The 20,561-nt window shown below is 49.1% G+C and overlaps 1 protein-coding gene across 4 annotated transcripts in view; it reads right to left on the reverse strand.

Annotated features, from left to right (window-relative positions):
• The window catches only part of DOT1L (DOT1 like histone lysine methyltransferase), a 73,925-nt gene that overhangs the window by 22,245 nt on the left and 31,119 nt on the right, over positions 1–20,561 (reverse strand). For all 4 annotated transcript variants that reach the window (XM_081845997.1, XM_081845996.1, XM_081845995.1 and 1 more), the window contains exons 8-21: positions 19,681–19,736; positions 16,814–16,893; positions 13,230–13,298; positions 11,780–11,886; positions 10,439–10,480; positions 9,759–9,842; positions 8,931–9,168; positions 7,709–7,822; positions 7,136–7,227; positions 6,276–6,377; positions 4,233–4,370; positions 4,008–4,133; positions 3,389–3,897; positions 934–1,057 (exon numbers count right to left, since the gene is read on the reverse strand). In XM_081845997.1, the coding sequence (XP_081702123.1) occupies positions 934–1,057; positions 3,389–3,897; positions 4,008–4,133; positions 4,233–4,370; positions 6,276–6,377; positions 7,136–7,227; positions 7,709–7,822; positions 8,931–9,168; positions 9,759–9,842; positions 10,439–10,480; positions 11,780–11,886; positions 13,230–13,298; positions 16,814–16,893; positions 19,681–19,736 (1,881 nt within the window). The remainder of the gene's footprint in view (positions 1–933; positions 1,058–3,388; positions 3,898–4,007; positions 4,134–4,232; positions 4,371–6,275; positions 6,378–7,135; positions 7,228–7,708; positions 7,823–8,930; positions 9,169–9,758; positions 9,843–10,438; positions 10,481–11,779; positions 11,887–13,229; positions 13,299–16,813; positions 16,894–19,680; positions 19,737–20,561) is intronic.

Below are 20,561 nucleotides of genomic sequence, written 5' to 3' on the forward strand. Positions count from 1 at the left end.
AGAGGGCACACAGGGGGTGGGGGGAAGAGTCCCTTGGCACAAGCAGAAATCCCTGCACTGAAGGGAGATTTACTTAGCATTGGATACAGCCCACAACTTACCTGGCGTTGGATACGTGGGATAACCAGCCACAAGTAACCAACATGCTTAAGTCTAATGAATGCATGAAGGGTTTAATACTAAAAAGCAATCTATCCTGCCAGGCTTAGCTATGCCACTTCCTTTACCTTGGGAGGAAACAGGTAATTCAAGCCTATTGTTTTCCCCACCTCCAGTCTACCTGAGAAGCTCAGTATGTGATGAAGCTTGAGCTGGTTGCTCCAGCTCAACCGCATGGCTCTCACCAGCCACTCTTGAGTTCCTATACCAATAATCTTGGAGCTTTGACTGCTTTATAACTAAGTTTTACTATGCCTGTGCAATGTTTCTGACCAATGTATGGAAAAGCGCATGAACTGGAGCTTTGAAGCATTTGTGAGTAAACCAATCTTTAACTTACCAAACCTGTGGCTTTTTCATCTATGCTGGGGGAAGAGGGAAATTTTGGAAGGGCATATTTTAAAGGTCTAACAGCTTATATTTCCACCCTTCACTCTTCTGTATATTTTGTGACTTTTAATCTCTACTGGGGTTCTTGCCCTGAGACCTCCGGGTATAGGACGGTATATAAATTCAATAAATAATCAAAATAATCTCTCACCAAAGAGTACTTGCTCCAAATTTGGATCTTCACATTAGTAATTATATATATTCCGATGGAAACAACCCATAGTTCACTTAGCATTGACTAAGGTTCACTTAACATTTGGTACAGCTCAGTCCCCCCGCCCCCAAAAAAAACCACACACCACACAGTTGAATACTCCCGGGAAGTCAACCTTATGGAAGCTGCGCCTGGAGGCTCAGGGACCGTCCCCCTTGCGGCTTCCTTACCTTCTCATTGGCTACTGACAAAGCTGCTGGAGAAGGGGGCTGGGGTTCCTGAGGGCTCATCTTCAGGCCGTTCGGCATCGCAGGGCTTGAAAAGGTGAGGACATTCTCTTTCACGTGCTCAGTCCTGCCATAAGGAAATAATAATAATTATTATTTATTATTTATATCCCGCCCATTCGGCTGGGTTTCCCCAGAATATTAAAATACAATAAAGATTAAAAATACAGTAAAATGTCACATTAAAAGCTTCCCTAAACAGGGCTGCCTTCAGATGTCTTCTAAAAGTCTGGTAGTTGTTGTTCTCTTTGACATCTGGTGGGAGGGAGTTCCACAGGGCAGGTGCCACCACCGAGAAGGCCCTCTGCCTGGTTCCCTGTAACTTGGCTTCTTGCAACGAGAGAACCGCCAGAAGGCCCTCGGCGCTGGACCTCAGTGTCCGGGCAGAATGCTGGGGGTGGAGACGCTCCTTCAGGTATACTGGACCGAGGCCATTTAGGGCTTTAAAGGTCAGCACCAAAACTTTGAATTGTGTTTGGAAAATAAAATAAACAGGATGCAAGAGTTCTGAAGGTTTCCCCATTGCCAATGGAAAGCATTCATCGTTTGTTAAGAGAGACATCCTGTCTTTCATCACGACATATCCCAAGCAGTGTTCAAAATTCAACAGGTGCCAGGCGCTTTTTGCACCTGGCTATTGGTCACTTGTGACCAAGAGAAGATGCCTGGGTGCCAGGATGGTGCCTGACGTCTCCACCATCTGGGGATCCTTGAATCTGGACCTGTTTTCACACACTAAGGTCCCATCCTGTAGAATTCCATCAGTTATATTTTATCTGCACAACTGGAATGAATTTCTGGAACCAAAATGCTTTCTCTGTGCAGCCTGAGCAGGAGCAGTGAAGAGCGTTATAGCGAACTGTTGTCGCTTGTCTTTGCTTCCCCCACAGCCCTGCTCAGACTTGGGAAGAATATTCCTATGTTATGAATGGTCTGTGTCATCATTAAGAAAAAAGTGGTCAGAAAAAGCCAGTAGATATGCAAACTGTCCCTGGATCAAGGGACTTTTATTCTTTAAGTTCTCAAAGTTCTTAACCTGGCTCAAGGTTGTCCTCTGAACTAGACAGATGTTTAACTGAGAATCCTTCACAGTCAGTCCACCCTTTGAAAAATAAGACTTTTGGCGTCTTGCCCCCAAATGGCAAATAAGCATTCCATTTTGGTGACTGTAACCTTGGTTTAAGTAGCCATTTGGTGCCTGGCTTATATATATTATGTTTTTATATGTGTTGGAAGCCCCTCCGAGTGGCTGGAGCAACCCAGTCAGATGGGTGGGGTAGAAATATTATTATTAATTATTATCATTGTCATTATTATTTACTACTACTACTAGATTAGATATGGGGAAACCTGGAGCCCTCCAGATGTTCCTGGATGTCAGCGAACTGCCACCGGAGCCAGAGGAGGAGGGAGGGCTCCAGAGGGATGCCGGAGAGCGTCCCAATAGGGAGAGAGGCAGCCCATCTGCAGGGGAAGGAAATCAGCGTAGCACCAGTGGAGAAGGGGGGCAGATGGGGGAATCGGTGAGGAGGCTCCTGGACTCCTCGCTGGAGACCAGCGGGGAGAGCACGGGTCCTCCGCTGCCCACACCCTCCCTGCGCAGAAGGCTTCCGCGCAGGGAGAGTAGGAGGAGACTTGGCGTCAGAGAACTTCTTTGCTGGAAGAAGTTCAAGAAACGCCCACTGACGGATTCTGCCAGCGACTGAGACAGCCACGGGTGAGTGGCTGTCCGGACAGAAAGGGTTCACCCAGGTAACTCAGCCAGGTGTGGCGACGACTTACGCATGAGCAACCCCCTAGAACCATTACACTGGACTCCTAGCAGCCAGCATGGCCAATGGCCACGGATGAAGGGATATTGGTGCCTAGTGCCATCCGGGTTTCAAGCACGCAGGCTCCACACCAACCGTGGCATCTCAGTGTTTAGCAGTATCTGATGGGGAAACACAAACCCTTCCTCCAAAGCCCTGGTTGCGTCAAAGAAGGCAGCCAGAACCTGGAACATGGAAGAGGGGGCCAGCTTGTTTCCTCCCTCTCTGGAGGGTAGGACTCGAACCCATGGCTTCAGGTTACAAGGTTACAAGATTGCGACTCAACATCAGGAAGAGACATTCTCAGCAGGGGAACGGTCTCCCTCTGCTTCCTTGGGGGCTTTCAAGCAGAGGTCGGATGGCCATCTGCCAGGGAAGCTTTAGCATTGCAGGGGGTGGGCCTAGATGACCCTTGGGGTCCCTTTCCAGCTCTAGGATTCTATGAACTGGCAAGTGAGAGAGAGCACCTCCTTCTGTCCGTGGTACTTGGCAAAGTGCAGTCTGCATGGAGCAAGCGGGAGGAGGGAGCTGCCCGAAAAGGACCCCTCGCTTCCCTCCCCCGCCCCTCTGCTGCCGACCCCTCTCACCTTGGGTGGTTCTCAGCGGGCGCTGCTTTGCCGCTGCCCACGTGGTCCTGGTTCAGATGCCTGCGGAGGGCGATCTTGGCCGGGGAGAAGCGGGTGTAATCCGGCAAGGACAAGCTAGAGGCCTTGTCCGGCTTCTGCCTGCCACTGTGGCTGGGTGTGCAGGGGACTATGTCTTGGTCCAGGTGGGAAGCCGGGTACTGGGGGGTGCCCTGCTTGGAGGAGGATGAGGAGGACGACGAGGAGGCCGGGCGGCCAAGAGCGGCGTGGATCTCGTAGGGCGTGGCGTGGCCGTTCATGGACAGCTCGGGGCTCATGCCGTTCAGGTGGGGGCCAGTGGGGAACTTGGAGCACTCCAGCTCGGGGTGGAAGGTGCTGTGATCGGGCTCCGCCTCTCGGCTCGGGTGGCGCTTGTGGCGTGGGTGGGCGAGCGAGTCGTCGGGAGGCATGTAGGACTTCAGCTGCAGCAGCTCCTGCTGCCGCTGACTCTTCTCGAGCTCCACGATGCTGATCTGTAAAAAGAAAAAACGGAGAGGGTGGAAATCGGGTAGTTTATGCGCAATGCACAAATTGGTTGGGGCGTTTTCCAACACTCTGGTCCTAGGATTCCACGAAACCCTACCTGCAGCTCTAAGCAATGCTTCTGTTTCTCAGAGATCTGGTTTTTCAGTGCTTGCTTTTCCTTGAGCAGATTCTCCAGCGAGAGCGTCGACCAGTCCAGCTTCAGCTCTTCGCACCTGGCCTTCAGCTGGGATATGGGGGAGACAGACAAGGAGGGTGAGTTTGGACGTGAGACACCCCAGCCCCCAGCCCCAAGACGCTGGGACTCCCCTTGGGGAGGACGCACCAGCTGCAAACTCTGGTTCCTGAGCTCGCCATTGTCTTTCTCCAGCTGCTTGGTCTGCTCCTTCAGCTGCTGGTTGTGAGCAGAGATCTCCTTCTGGGCCTGGATAAGGTCGTTGTACGTCAGTGCCTTAACACCCAGCTAGGTTGGTGGGGGGACAGAACATGGTTAGACCCCCACCCAGCATCATCCCGGCGACACAAAACAGGGAGCATCAGTTTGGGAGCAGGGAGGAAGTTCAGGAAAACAAAAAATAATGGCTTGTCTTCTCCTCGTGCCCCTTTCCATGCCAACTCAGGAAGCCATGACCCTGTTGCTGCAGCTGCTACAGAGACCGCCCAGCCCACTGTGTTACAGTCTCCCCTTTTCTGGGCTGATGGTCTTGAGCATACCCTTGGGGGGCTTGCCTGGAGGGACTCAGGATTACATCTTTATTGCTTCGTGGTGGTAACTATCCCTTTGTTTGGTAAACGTATGCTTCACTGTTGCAAGCCGCCCTGGGACTGTACAGTGAAAGATGCTAAATCTGACCCGGGCAGATTTACTGTATTTTTCGCTCCATAAGACATACTTTTTTCCTCCTAAAAAGTAAAGGGAAATGTGAGTGGGTCTTATGGAGCGAATGGCGCTGTGCAGAGCGAGAGCTGCGCACTGCCCCTTCAGCAAAGCGCCTCTCCTGTGAAGCGGGAGGAGGAACGGAGCCCATTCTGTTCCTCCTCCCGCTTCGCTGAAGGGGCGCTGTGCAGCTCTCTCTCTCTGTTCCTCCTATGTTCCTCCCTTCTGTTCCTCCTCCCGCTTTGCAGGAGAGGCGCTGCGCAGAGACAGTGGCCAGCACTGTGGCCACACAGTGGCCAGCTTGATGCCTGTGGGAAGCCCACAAGAAGGACATGAGCATCATAGCACCTCTCAAAACTAGGTGCATCTTATGGTCGGGTGCGTCTTATAGAGCAAAAAATACGGTGGGTGTGTCTAAAATTGTCCCGTCCCAATTGATATCAGGACCAATGCATGGGGCAGGGCGCTCTTCAGATCTGAACTTTTCGCACAGAGATAGGGAGGGTATAACGATCTGGGATGTAGGGGCCCCTGTAGAGCATGCGCAAAGACCACTGCACTGTGACTCCAGGCCAGACATGGGATTGGTGTGTGCAATCTAGATGTGGCCTGAAGGGAAAGAGAAATTAAAAAAAAATACCAGCTGCAAGGAAGATCAGCTATGCTATGGGCATGGATAAGAGGGAAATCAACCCATTAAGCAGAGGACTTGGAAAAAGTGGGGAAAGTGGAGATGGAATGTAGAATGGTCCAGACCTGACAGCCAGATGCCTTGGGAAAAGTGAGACAGAGGGTTTTACGCATGTGATATGCCAGATTAATAAACAGTCAGGTGCAGAAAGCACATCCATGGTGACGAGAGATATATCAGTTAATGTCTGAATGTAAGGCGCTGGAGGATAGTAATGACTGGATAATCATGTGTAGTTACAATCTAGCTATAACATGGAGGTCCTCCTTCGAGAGCCTTCTGGCAGTTCCCTCACGGCGAGGATACAGGGAACAAGGCAGAGGGCCTTCTCGGTGGTGGCACCCTCCCTGTGGAATGCCCTTCCTTCAGATATCAAGGGGAAAAAACACCTACACAACTTTCTGGATATATCTGAAGGCAGCTGTGTATAGGGAAGCTTTTTAATGTTTGATGTTTTGTTATCTTTTTATATAGGCTGGAAGCCGCCCAGAGTGGCTGGGGTATAATAAATATTAATACAGTGGTACCTCGGGTTACAAACACTTCAGGTTACAGACTCCGCTAACTCGGAAGTGGTACCTTGGGTACCTCAGGATGAGAACAGAAATCGTGTGGCGGCAGCGGGAGGCCCCATTAGCTAAAGTGGTACCTCAGGTTAAGAACGGACCTCCGGAACGAATTAAGTTCGTAACCAGAGGTACCACTGTAAATAACAACAACAACACTACATGCTCTGCAGAGGGCATTCTCTGTTTCTCTCCCCCCTCTGCCCCGCCAGCCAGACCACTCCCCACTCCTACCTCATCCAGTTTCTGCTGGAACAACCGCTTGATTTCTTCCTTCTGAGCCTGGCAGTGAGTAAACAACTGTTGGGCCTTCCCCAGAAGTTGAGTATTCTTCTCCTAGAACAGTAGCAGGAACAGGAGAGGGTGGGAACACAGCAAGGTTAACAGGTGCACCCAGCACATTATCCAGTGTAAAGAAATGGTACAAAAAGGGATTTGTAAGTAGATAAAGCAATACTGCATGTGAAATGAACCTTTTTACAAACATGAGTTGTAAGGCACAGTTGTAGGACAATTACAGTTTCTCCAAACATCTCAAATTACCGTATTTTTCACTCTATAAGGCGCACCAGACCACAAGATACTCCTAGTTTTTGGAGGAGGAAAACAAGAAAAAAAATATTCTGAATCCCAGAAGCCAGAACAACTAGAGGGATCACTGCGCAGTGAGAGTAACAATCCCTCTTGCTGTTCTGGCTTCTGGGATAGCTGCGCAGCCTGCATTCGCTCCGTAAGATGCACACACATTTCCCCTTACTTTTTAGGAGGGAAAAAGTGAGTCTTATAGAGCAAAAAATACGGTATTTACGTTCCTTCTTTTGCATTCTGTTTCAAGCTTCAATGGTAAGAAAACTGAGAACTGCTGCAAGGCGGCAGCTGTAGATTCCTTTACAGCCTCTCGCTTCACTTTTCAAAACTGTGCTAATTATATCTTCTGCAAGAGTTTAAATCAACAGAGCTTTGTTGCTTCTCAGGGCCAAGGGTTGAGTTCCAAATTCCAAAAGGGGCGATTGCATTTCTACTCAGAAAAACTCCCTGATCAGGCTTACAAGGAAGATCCTACACAGCTGCCGAAAGGAAGTTTGTTTCCTTACCTTTTCCTGTTCCAGTAGCTGCTGAAGGTTCGCTTTATACTGAGGAGTCTTCATGTACGTCATGAACTGCATGTACTGGATCTTGAACGAATCTGCGTTCAGACCAGAGGAGATGGAGAACAGAAGAACATCGTCAACGACAGCCTTGCATTCAGAACCAGCCTCCCCCATCCCTGTCCCAGTAGAACAGCGGTCCAGACTCCTTTAAATGAGCTGGCGACTCAGAGACAGCTGCAGCTCCTATTTAAGCACTCAGTCCGAGGACCTCTGGTGCTGAAACAATATCTGAGCTCCCTTTATATGGAATCTCTAGCCTGAGCCCTATATGAGCTGTCCATGGTGCTACTGAAGATAAGAGTCACAGGTACTATTCAAGTCCCCCAAGGGCTGGCGCTGAAACAATATTTGAGCTCCGCTCATATGGAGCATCTAGCCTGAAGCCTCCATGGAGCTGTCCAGGGTGCTGATGAAGTCTCACACTTCCTTGTTTGCACAAACCTGAACACATCCACACCCTCCCACACCGACCATGTGGGTTGGCCTGCTCATCGAGGAGGGGGGAAGCCCTCTTACCTAGCAGCTTCTGGAGTGCAGGTGGGGTGGGGGTCACCAACAGCTGGTTTGACGAATGCCGCTGCACTTTAGGAGGTAGTTGGTAATACGGACTACGAGGTGACCTGTAAGCATCTGAAAGGGAGATGACGCAAGGCATTGAGTTTCTCACTTTGCTTTAGAAGCCCCACCCAAGGAAAACAGGAGGTTGTGGATTTGTGGCGAGGAAACAGGCTGGGAGATGGCTTGAACCACAAGTGGAGGAAAGATGTGGTTGAATACAGTCAAACACTGGTGAGGGCTCATCACCAAGCCTACCTATGAAGCCGTAAATGGCTCAGGACTGCTAGCCACTCAGGGAACAGGACACACACACACACAATATGTGGGGGGGAAATGTGAAGCAGCCAATGCTACTCTAGATTCCTGCAACCCCCCCGTTAACTCTGCCAGCTCAGCTCTCCCGACTCCTGCAGGGGGCAGCGAATCACAAGATCAGGGTGTGGGGAATCCATGAAGCCAGCCAATGCCTCTACCTAGCTCCACCCTTATTTCAGACACTGAGATGCATCAGTACATCACAGTGTTGAAAACCAGCTCCATCCTTATTCCAGACTTCATGATATATCAGAATATTGTGATGTTTAGCTGGTGATATATCGCGATGCTGAAGGCCAGATATAGTGGTGCCTCGCAAGACGAAATTAATCCGTTCTGTGAGGCTCTTTGTATAGGGGTTTTTTCGTCTTGTGAAGCAAGCCCATTGACAGCTTAGCAGATTAGCGCTATTAGCGGTTTAGCGGCTTTCAGCGGATCAGCTGATAAGCGGCTTATCAGCGGATCAGCTGATAAGCAGCTTAGCGGCTTAGGTAAAGGGGGGGAGGGGAAAAAGGGGGGAAAACCCACAGGAACTCGCAAGACATTTCGTCTTGCGAAGCAAGCCCATAGGGAAATTCGTTTTGCGAAGCGCCTCCAAAACGGAAAACCCTTCCATCTAGTGGGTTTTCCGTCTTGCGAGGCGTTCATCTTGCGGGGCAGCACTGTACTGCCCAGCCCTAGTAGGAGCAAAATCCAAATGCACATTTAAGGAAAGTAACACCTTTTAAACTAGCTTTATTCTGTGAACCGCCCTGAGACCTCCGGGTATAGGGCGGTATATAAATTCAATTAATTAATAATGGCCCACACCGCAACGTGAAGGGTGGCAGGTGGCCAGCTAACACCAAACCACTTGGCAGCTCACCCTGAGGAGAAGACGAGCAGGTCTGCGAAACAGTCTGAGCGTGGAGGAGTTCCAGGGCTGTCTGGTTCCTCTTGGGCTTCCGCTCTGAGCTCACAATGTTCATCTTCTTGGGGCGCCCGCGCTTCCTGCCGGCCATTTTCCTCCCCTTCTTGCTCAGCTTCTTCTTGCGGGCTTTGGACGGAGATGGCTTTTTGATGGCGTTGGCCCCGGGGGCCGCCTCTTCTTCAGCACCATAGTCCTTTGTTCAACAAACAGATAAATAAGAGGACACGAAACCCAAGAAAAGCAGAAGCCCTCCCTCGAGAAGTTGCCCAAGGGCTCTTTGTTGCTCCCAGAGGCATGAGGACTAGTGTCTTGTGCTATACTTATGGGAAGGGCTGGTTACTGGGGGGAGGTGCTTGTTCGGCTGTACTTCCGATTTCAAACAAAAACCTTGTTTGAAAAGACTATTTAAAGAAATATTACAGTATGATGAACTCACAGCTGGATTTGAGCTATGAGCAACAGAAGTAAGTAGATTATAATATTGTGGTTGTGATTCGATAGATAGAAGGAGCAGTGGAAGGGGAGAAACAACAACATGGAAAACGAGGTGGGAACAAAAATAAGAGAAAAGCTTTGATTGTATATGTTAAGAATGTTGAAACTTAATAAAATATAATTGGGGTGGGGGGTGGGAAGGTTTGTTTAAAGAAATGTCATGTTGTAGATGTTGGGACGCCCCCCCAGCCCCACCCAGAAGCATGCTGCCCCTCTGATGTGTGCCTGAGCCTGGCTTTTAGGAAACTGCAACTGTCCACACACAGCAGATCATTTGTGGGATCAGACCTTGGTCTCTTGGGCCTTTGTTGGCGTGGTGGTGTTGCTCTTGGTTTCTCGTTGCTGGCGACGTCTAGCTGCCTCTTGTTCCTCCTGCGGAGCGTAAACATTGAGAGCGTGAGGCCGGAGAAGGCTGGGGGTGGGGGGGGGGAGAGAGAAAAGACAGGAAAACTTCCCCCCTCCAAACAATAAGAGGTGGAGGACACACAGGAAGAGCGTGTCATTTCTCTTCTTGAAAACGGGCAACTCCACCGTGCGTGAAAATGTGAGCCTATCTCCCCGCAGCCTTTCCAACATAGTGCACTGGAGGATTTGAAACAGACGTCGGATAGTCAACCCATCAGGAATTATTTAACTGTGGTTCCTGCATCGGAGGAGTTGGACTAGATCAGGGATTTCCACACTTTGTTCTCCAGCTGTTTTGGGACTACAATTCCCATGACCACTGGTCCTGCTAGCTAGGGATGATGGGAGTTGTGGTCCAACAACAGTGTGGCAAACACTGGCCCAGATGATTCCTTAGGGTCTCCTCCAGCTCCATGATTCCATGCATACCAGCCACGGGAGAAGAGTGCTCAAAGAGGGCTTTTGCACCCGCGTTACGTGTCTCGGAGAGGCTGTGCTACTCTGAAGCTTCCACGACTGCAGTTAGGCTTAAAAAGTAAAACGGCTATTGTTATGCCACTTACCCTGAGTTTTGGATTTTTGAGACTAGAGAAGTAGTTTTCAAGCTAAATAGCAACGACAAGAAAAATAGATCAGTATAATAAATAATTGAATAAACCTCCTCAGATGTTCCAGGTGTTTCAAAGGAGCATTCAGGCATCGTCTCCCTAAAAACTGCACCAAGAACCCGCCCTTAAAATATCATCACACCAGCATTGGCTCTTTTAGCGACTTGGGACCAACAAAATGAGAAGTCCTGTTTATTTTTTCCTACAAAATTTATGTAGGACTTGATTGTAAAAAAGCAAAAGCAAAAAACAAAACAAAAAACCACCACTCTCAAAATAGTTTACAGAAAGCAGCGTCTAAGAAGCGGACAGAACTTGTGTTGATGGACCACAATCACAGTGCAATGACTGAACGGGAAACTGCAGACACTGTGTTCTTGGGAACCGCAAGCGACAAACAGTCAGGGCGGGGGCGGGGGGGGGGAGACGGGGGACTTGCCACCTAAAGCCACCAAAGGTAAAAGGTTGCAATCCAACTAAATAAATAAATGCAAAAGAGAGGCGTCAGGGTCCTTATGCAGAGCACCCAGGAACTTTGGGGTCCCTTCCAGCTTGACAATTCCATAATTCTAACTCTCTGCGGAAGGTGGTTTGTGGATTTCTCTTGCTGCTGCCCACCCCACCACCCCTTTTATTTTTACTGTATATATTTATTAAATCTATATGCTTCCCTTCAGCAAAGATCTCTGGGCAGTTCACAGAACGAAATACAAAATAAAACACAAGTCAATAATTAAACCAAAACAACAAAATAGTAACACGCCCTTTCCTGATCCCACCATGAACACAAATGCACAACATGTGTTGGGCTGAATGTTGATTCTTGGTATAACAGAGTAGGGTCAATAGCATTGGCTGAGAAACTAACATGCCAGGTGAGAGCGGCAAAGGGCAAACACAATCCATATTCCTTTTATAATATATGGCAAAGGTTTACTGAATACATAAATTGTTCAGACTGTGGCAGGAATCCACCCAGCACTCATGGGAAAATGTGGTGTCATCTCTTAAAGAGTAATCAAATGAAACTTTTAACACGTGGGCATGCTGAAAGTCTGCAATTTTATCAGGACAAGTTATTTGTTTTTTACTGTTGTAACTGTTACTTTCCCAAAAAATTATCTTCTGTACCATGAAAATAAATATATATATATATTTAATGCACGATAAAATTAGGCTGATGATGCTCACCACTGCCATTTGCAAACAAATTAATACACAAACTTATTCACACTTACACACACACACCCTCAGCCCCCCTCCCACCCACCCACTGCCCTGTGTGCAGCTACTCACTATGGTCCGATCAATAGTATGCAGGTAGTAAGAAACAGGTTTCCCAGTCCATGAGACAGACCCTTTGAGTGGTGACAGTTCTACGACTCTCATAATAGTGCCGATATCTTTTGGGGGAGGAGAAAGATGGGAGAGGGTTAAAGAGGAAACAGGAGCGCCAGCCATGGAGCACATTTCAGAGTCACACCCCACCCTTCGTGCGGTTTCACTAGGGAACTCATTCCTACAGGAGCCAGGAGTGGACAGCAACTTAGACGGCTTTCAAGGAGGACTGGGGGGCAAATTGACGGGGGGAGAAGGCTGCCAAGCCACAATGGCTGGAAGCAGTAAGTGCTTCTTGGGCTGGGGTCCTGCTTGCAGGGTTCCCACAGGCATCTCGCTGCAAAAACAGGATGCTGGAGAAGAATTGGCCTGATCCCGCAAGCTCTTCTTATGTTCTTTAAAAAAACAAAAGCCTGTTTCCATACACCCAAGATTGGGCATCTCTAGGTGTGGCTGAGTAGAAGGTCAACGGTCAGGGATGCTGCGATTTGAGACACAGGGCTTCCCAAATGAGGGCCTCCAGTTGTTTTGGGACTACAATTCCCATCACCCCTGACCACTGGTCTTGCTAGCTAGGGATGATGGGAGTTGTAGTACCAAAACAACTGGAGGCCCAAGTTGGGGGGACCCTGTCCTGACAACATCTGGCAGAGGGATCAGAGACACACAGAAATTTCCTGTCCCGACCTAAGAATTAGCATTGGTTGCAGTATCATTCCCTCTTGAGAAGACGGAATGCCTTTTCTTAGAGCAGAGATGGGGAACCTGCGTCCCTCCAAGTATTGTCATTCTAGGAATGCCTCTATTTAGAACAGGCATCCCTTCCTGGGAATAGAGATGCCTCTTCTTAGATGATGGGAGTTCTGTTAGGATTTCACCCCTCCCTAGGCTGCAGTTATAGGATTGTTGGACCACGTGTCTGTATGTAATGCATTTCAGCTGCTGATTGTTAGAGCTATATAAGAGGAAAGGGAGATACTCCGTTTGTTTGCTCCCTTCCTCCCACTGTTCTCTCACAGTGATGTTTTGTTTCAGCGTTCTCTCCAAGGAAGAGAGAGAAAGAGGAGCCCTGTTTACTTTGTACTGTTGTGTTTGATTTCGTTGCAATAAATAAGGATTAGATGTTACACCCCAAAGCTAACGCTTCTATTTTGGACTCTGCTAGTCGTGTGCTCATGTCCCTGGAAGATATGGGTCGCATCAGTGTGACGGGAGACCGGAGTGATGAATCCCGGGTGACGCTGCATTGGGGGAAGGCACAAGGCCTCGGCATTATCTTCCAACAAGTTCAAGCCCAGGGACATCCGAGGGAGCGGGCACAAAGGCTGCACACCCAGCTCCTCACGCTCAGTTCAAAACCTAACACACTTTTAAAATAGGGAGAGAGAGAGAGAGAGATTAATCTTACCACTCAAGTTTCGACTGTTTATTCTAAAGTTCAATGGTGCAAAAGGTTTCGAGGATACAATCTGGCCACCTGTCAGGGGAAAAAGCAGGAGCAGAGCCCCCTCGTTAGTTACCCTAAAGCAGTGGAAAGGGCACAGGTCAAATTTGTGCCTTCTTATGTCAAAAAGGCAAGACCTTAGGAATCTCTCATTTCCCCCAATCACGGTTCCTTGCTAACGTAAAATCAAAAAGCACAGGCAAACAAAAGGCAGGGAACATAAATCAAAAGTAAGCAAACCACAGAGAGAATGCATTTGGCCAAGAAACTGAAGAGTTGGCCCTCTCTCCCTGCGGTGCAGGAATAGGTGGACTCTGGCTACTGCAGAGGCCAGAACTTGCAATGGCACATTTCCCTGCCATCGGGTGGGATTCCACTCCTTACGGGTCAATTTCAGATATGTGCCACACTCTCCCCCCCCCCCCAAATTGCAAAACAAAAAAACAAAAAAGGCTTTTCGTGCTGCATTGATTCTTCTACATTATCTGCTCTCTGTTAATTTCGGAAACACAGTATTGCTACTGCCGCTCTGCCACCTCTAATCATGTTTTCCCTCTTTCTTTTCCGCCTGCACTTTTGATTTCGTGTTAATAACCACTTTGACAATCTTACCATCAGGGAGGTTCATGAGTGCTGCACGTAAACCGTCTTAACTCCCCCCCCCCCCGACTCACCAAGTTGCATGGGTGATTGTGTATGAATTGTGGGCATTAGGAATTCGGCCTTGACATCTTAAGATAAGGGATCCCCTACCCACCCCAAATAACCTCTGAAGTGATTTACAGGGCTCAAGAAAGCTTCCCTAATGCCTCATATTAATTGTTTCCTTTTAGGTCACAGGCTAATTGCTCTCTATACCGAGGGGAGAGAAGGGCGAGCAGAGCCCGGTGGCGTTCTGCAGCAGCCCCCCCCCCCAGCCTAGTGAACCATATTCACCAATTAAGTGTACTTGCGGTCTTTTTTAAAAACAACAACAGCACAGGTAAATACAGCAATACAGAGGACATGAACACTTGCCACATCTAAAGCTAGACCTTTTGTCTGAAGAGCTGAATGAGGGAGAGGAAGAGCAAAAAAGGGGAACAAAAAAACATTGTGAAAGCTTTTAAGCAATAAATCTTGGAGCAGCCGAACCACAGGCACACACAGGCACACACATGAACATTCAGATCAGCCCTAGTAAACTGGGCCCAGCCCGAGCTGCAGCTGCTTCTGGCAAAATCTCACTGGCGTGAGAGCAGTGTTTGAAATTAGCCAGGCGCCTTTTGCTCCTGGCTTTCGACCACCTGCAACCAAGTGAACATGCCTGGGCGCCACAATGGTGCCTGGTATCTCCACCATCTGAGGTTCATGCCTGGGGATCACTGGAACAGGATTGTAATTCCCCATCCTGTAGAATTCCATTCTGAAGGAAATCAGTGCTCACTGGAAGGAGTGCTCACTGGAAGGACAGATCCTGAAGCTGAGGCTCCAATACTTTGGCCACCTCAGGAGAAGAGAAGACTCCCTGGAAAAGACCCTGATGTTGGGAAAGATGGAGGGCACAAGGAGAAGGGGACGACAGAGGATGAGATGGTGGGACAGTGTTCTAACTGCTGGAAGCAAACAAGCAAATTGGTCCCCCTCCCCCCAATATGTAGGTGCTGGACTTGTAAGAGACGAGATGGTTGGACTGTGTTCTCGAAGCTACCAGCATGAGTTTGACCAAACTGCAGGAGGCAGTGGAAGACAGGAGTGCCTGGCGTGCTCTGGTCCAGGGGGTCACGAAGAGTCGGACACGACTAAACGATTCAACAACAACAACAACAACATTCTGTAGAATTCTATCCGTTGTATTTCATCTGCGCAATCAGAAATAATTTCTGGAACCAAAATGCTTTCTCTGTGCAGCCTGAGCTGGAGCAGCCACCACTAAGAGAAAGAGGATGGTATAGGCTAATAGATGTGCGGACTGTCCCTGGATCAAGTGACTTTTCTTCTTTAAATTCTCAGAGCTCTTAACCTGGCTCAAGGTTGTCCTCTGAACTAGCCAGGTGCTTAACTGATAATCAATCACAGTCAGTCCTTCATTCGGAAAATAAGACTTTAGAGCCGTCTTGCCCCAAAAGGGGTAACTAGGCATGGCATTTTGGCAACTGTAATCTTGGTTTCAGGAGCCATTTGGCACCTAGCTTTTTTCATCAGAGTTTCCAACACTGTGTGAGAGAGAGGGAGATTTATTCTGGATGCCGATTTGTATTTTAAAAAATGCCAGCCAAATGCAGCCTTCTGCTTTCCGTTACATCAATCTTCCTATATTATTCTGCCTGATGGGTTAATAGTCACCTTATTTTTTTAGTTGTATAGCTATGGTATATTTCTATTACTCGGTCATATCACTAGAGAGAAAAACATTGTAATGCATCTGCCAGAATGTGTGATATTGTGATATATGTACTTAAAAATTGGCATTTGTGGTTATAATACAGGGTGAGTCTTTTAAAAGAGGCCCCGTGGAACCTGTGTACTCACTCTGTATAAAATTCAGTTAAAAATTGCACATGCACGCACAAAGAATTGAGCCCAAATCACCCAACTGGGGTGGAAGGAAAACCCCAAGACAAAGGGTGAGAAGAGAACAAAGCTTTTGCCTGACACCTGTGGAAGAGAGCTGCTCCCTGTGACAACACCCATGAGATCGAAGAAGCCTGGCAGGCTGAAACAGAAGCCCCTGGGAGGGAGTTTCACAGCCACAGGACTCATCAAGGCCACCAGATCGCATTTCAAGAGCAGGTGTCAAGTCCTCATTTGTGGGTTGTTATAATTTTTACAAGGTGAGATCAACCTGAGCCAGTTTTCTGTTGAAGGACAAAGACAAGGACTGATAGCGGCTGTTTTAAGAGAGGGTGAGAGGAAGTGGATGGCCACTGTGGGAGCAGGATGGGGGGCTGAGAAGGATGTTGACACGCTAGAAGGTGGGCAGAGGAGGGAGACCAAGATGATCAAGGGTCTGGAAACCGAGCCTTATGAGGAACGGTTGAAGGAGTTAGGTACATTAAGCCTGCAAAAAGAAGAGACTGACAGGGGATAGGATGGCCACCTTCAAAGATCTGAAGGTGGAGCAAGCTTGCTTTCTGCTGCCAAACCAACAGATTCAGATTGCAAGAAACGAGATTCCAGCTAAACAAATTCCTGGTGTTAACAACAGCTTGACAGTAGAACGGACTCCCTTGGAAGGTAGCAAACTCTCCTACAATGGAGGATTTTAAACAGAGGTTGAGTGGAATTCTTTAGCTGTGATTCCCAGATTGCAAGGGTTCATATATCTATGAGCTATAGCTCCCTGAGCTTTGACTGTGCTGGCTGAAAGGAGCCAGCGTTCAGGAACATCTAGAAACACAACATCAGTTGCCCCTGCCTATATCCATTCTAGGAAGCCCGTTTATTGCGGGCAGAACAGCCACCTCCAACATACAAAGAACATACTCGCTGCTGCCACCACACAACTGAAAAAGCACAACTGTCTTCCCAGCAGTGGAGAGGCCAGAGGAGAGGACGCAACTCATTACCTTCCTTCATGTTTGCAAATCGCTCCTTCAGTTGATGATCCACCTCAGGTCCAAAGGCAAAGTTATTCACAAAAATAACACTGGAAGGTAAGAGGAGTTTTAGTAAAACATGGACACACACTCTCTTGCTTTTGCTGCAAGGGGTGGGGGGAAGGGTGCATGTGCGTACGCACACATGCACGTGCACACACATGTACCGTATTTTTCGCCCTATAGGACGCACTTTTCCCCCTCCAAAAATGAAGGGGAAGTGTGTGTGCGTCCTATGGGGCGAATGCAGGCTCCTTGGCTTCAGCGATAGCAACGCGAAGCCTCTGAAGCCTGCGCTCTGGAGGCTTCGTGTTGCTTTCGCTGAAGCCAGGAGAGTCTGCTCTTTGAGGCTGGTGGTGGGGGAAAGCAGCGCTCCCCCCCCCCCATCGCCAGCCCCAGAGGATCAGGGGGCAGCGGGAAGGCGCGTGACACCTTCCCGCTACTCTCCGACCCGGCTTTGAGGCTGGCAGTGGGGGAAAGCAACGCTTCCCCCCATCTCCAGCCCCACAAGCTGGGTCGAAAAGCCCGCAGGAGCCACGCGCTCTTTAAAGGGTGTGTGGCTTCTGCGGGCATTTCTGTGAGGTGGGGGAGTTCCCCCACCTCCTAGAAAAGCCTGCAGGATGCCGTGCACCCTTTAAAGAGCACACCGCTCTTGGGGGCTTTTCCCAGAGGAGGGACAAGGGACTGACTGGCCGCGGCTCCTGCGGGCTTTGCGGGAGGTGGGGGAATTCCGCCACCTCCCGCAAAAGCAGGGAGGTCTTGCTCCCAGAGCTGCGGGGGGGGGGTCATATTTTTTCCTTGATTCCCCCCCCCCCCCGAAAACTACATGCGCCCTATGGGCCGGTGCGCCCTATAGGGCGAAAAATACGGTACTTTGTTGGCAAGGCAAGGCATAACATAGCTTTCAACTCTCACATGTGTTTCACTAAAGCCACCCCAGAAAATACAGGGGAATGTGTTCCGCATTTGTAAAATACCTTAGAAGAAAAGACCAACCACATGGAAATGCTGATGCAATTCAGCGGTGCTCCAAGCAACATGGTCTGGGTTTTTTAAAAGCATTAAATATGTCCCGGTCACACAAATCCAAGCCTGACACTTCCCATTCCCACCAGTTTTAGTACCTGAAAGCTCACTTCCTTCTCTACAGACCCTTTCAGGTGCCGAGATCAGCAGAAGAGGCCCTCTTGGCAGTTCCACCTCCCTCAGAAGTTCAGGGGTAGTGGCTGCCCCAGCGGAGAGGGCCTTCTCAGCGGTGGCCCCAAAGCTGTGTAACTCCTTCCCCACAGAGATGCACCAGCCTGGACACTGAGGTCCAGCTCCAAGGGCCTTCTGGCGGTTCCCTAACCCTAGGCGAGAAGTGAAGCTCCAAGCAACCAGGCAGAGGGCCTTCCCGGTGGTGGCACCCACTCTGTGGAATGCGCTCCCATCAGATGTCAATGAGACAAATGACTACACAACTTTTAGAAGACACCTGAAGGAAGCCTTGTATTGGGAAATGTTCAATGTTTAATGTTTTATGATGTTTTCATGTGTTGGAAGCCACTCAGAGTTCCTGGGGAAACCCAGCCAAGTGCACGGGGTATAAAAAGGTAAAGGTAAAGGTAAAGGTAAAGGTAAAGGTAAAGGTAAAGGTAAAGGTAAAGGTAAAGGTACCCCTGCCCGTACGGGCCAGTCATGTCCGACTCTAGGGTTGCGTGCTCATCTCGCTCTAGAGGCCGTGAGCCGGCCCCGTCCGAAGACACATGGCCAGCGTGACGAAGCTGCTCTGGTGAGCCAGCACCAGCACAGCACACGGAAACGCCGTTTACCTTCCCGCTATAAAGCGGTCCCTATTTATCTACTTGCACTTAAGGGTGCTTTCGAACTGCTAGGTGGGCAGGAGCTGGGACCGAACGACGGGAGCTCACCCCGCCGTGGGGATTCGAACCGCCGACCATACGATCGGCAAGTCCTAGGCACTGAGGTTTTACCCACAGCGCCACCCGCGTCCCTGGGCCACGGGTCCCTGGGTCACGGGGTATAAAATTATTCATATTCTTATTCTTATTGGAACCTTCAGCACACAGCTTCTGGAGGAAACACAGGTTTTTGCCCCAGACCTTTGACACCTGAAGTCCATATTTTTAGGACCCACAAAGGCCTGGAAATGATGCCTTATGAGGAACGGCTAAGGGAGCTGGGCATGTTTCGCCTGGAGAAGAGGAGGCTAAGGGGTGATATGATAGCCATGTTCAAATATATAAAAGGATGTCACATAGAGGAGGGAGAAAGGTTGTTTTCTCCTGCTCCAGAGAAGCGGACACGGAGCAATGGTTCCAAACTACAAGAAAGAAGATTCCACCTAAACATTAGGAGGAACTTCCTGACAGTGAGAGCTGTTCGACAGTGGAATTTGCTGCCAAGGAGTGTGGTGGAGTCTCCTTCTTTGGAGGTCTTTAAGCAGAGGCTTGACAACCATATGTCAGGAGTGCTCTGATGGTGTTTCCTGCTTGGCAGGGGGCTGGACTCGATGGCCCTTGTGGTCTCTTCCAACTCTAGGATTCTATGATTCTATCTCTTTGTGGCCGTGAGTTGTTCCAAACCGTTTTAAATGCTTTAACCTGCCCTGGGATCTTAGGGTGAAGGACAGTTAAATAGGAACCACCACGGCCACCACTAGCCAGGTGAGCCCCTGAGCAGGATGCCCTAAGCAACCCAGCACTCTCTCCTCGCAAAGAAGTGAGACAGGGGCAATATCTAGCATCCAATGAATAAGAAGTGGGGGCGGGACAAGCAGGTGTGCCCCATTCTGCGCCGGGGGGGGGGTCCATGTTAAAAGACACAGAACGCCGTACCTTGTGTTTGCGATCCTCTCCCGCCATTCTTCCGAGAGGAAGTCGCCTCTTTCGAGCTAAGAAGAGGAGAGGAAGAGAGAGAGAAAACGGAGTTTGACTTTCTTGTTTTAACTCAGCCAGCTTTTACATCCCTGGCAAAATGCAGCTGCGTTTGCTACCGTGCCTGAAGAGGGAACATCTTCCTAAGACCAGCCCGCGATACAGATTTCTGACTATATTTGGGCCACTGACAAGGCACTGAAATAAGGAGACCGAAAGGAAAAGTCACACCCCTCTTATCTTCAGCCAGACTCTTCCTCCTTTTTGGTGCTGGGGGAACAGAGAGATCGGAACAGAAGGCATCACATACACAGGCTCCTATTAAACTGCTGTGTGTCTCCTCCCCTCCAACCAACCTTCCCCGTCTTGTTTCTCTGGTCGCAATGGTGGAAACATAATCTGCTTAGCGAGCAGCAAAGGAGAGGCTCCATCTGCACCAGATATTTCCATCTTCCCAAGGCAAGGAGGGAGCCAAAAGACAGCAACTGGCTTGGAGGATATCCACCTCAAAGCTCTCTGTTTATGCAAATCCATGAGAATAAATCTGTGCCTCCGCAGAGGAATGTTCAAGGCGGATGACTCTTCCTTTAAAAAAACCACAAATCCATGTGCAATGATCAAAGAAAACGTTCTCTCCCGTGTCGGCTAATTGTTGGAGGGGTCGCGATAAACTTGGCACATGTTATCGTTCAATGTGGGAATGTATTTTGGGGCAAGATTGCTGGAACTTAATGTTGGAAGAAATAATATTACTAAAGAAACTGCAACTTGCTGTCCAAAATTATAGTTACTGATTATTTTTGGTGATACAAATTGTAGATATATGGTCAAAAGAATTGGTA

This window comes from Podarcis erhardii (assembly GCF_964252035.2).
Source record: "Podarcis erhardii genome assembly, chromosome: 18".
In the NCBI taxonomy this organism is placed as follows: domain Eukaryota; kingdom Metazoa; phylum Chordata; class Lepidosauria; order Squamata; family Lacertidae; genus Podarcis; species Podarcis erhardii.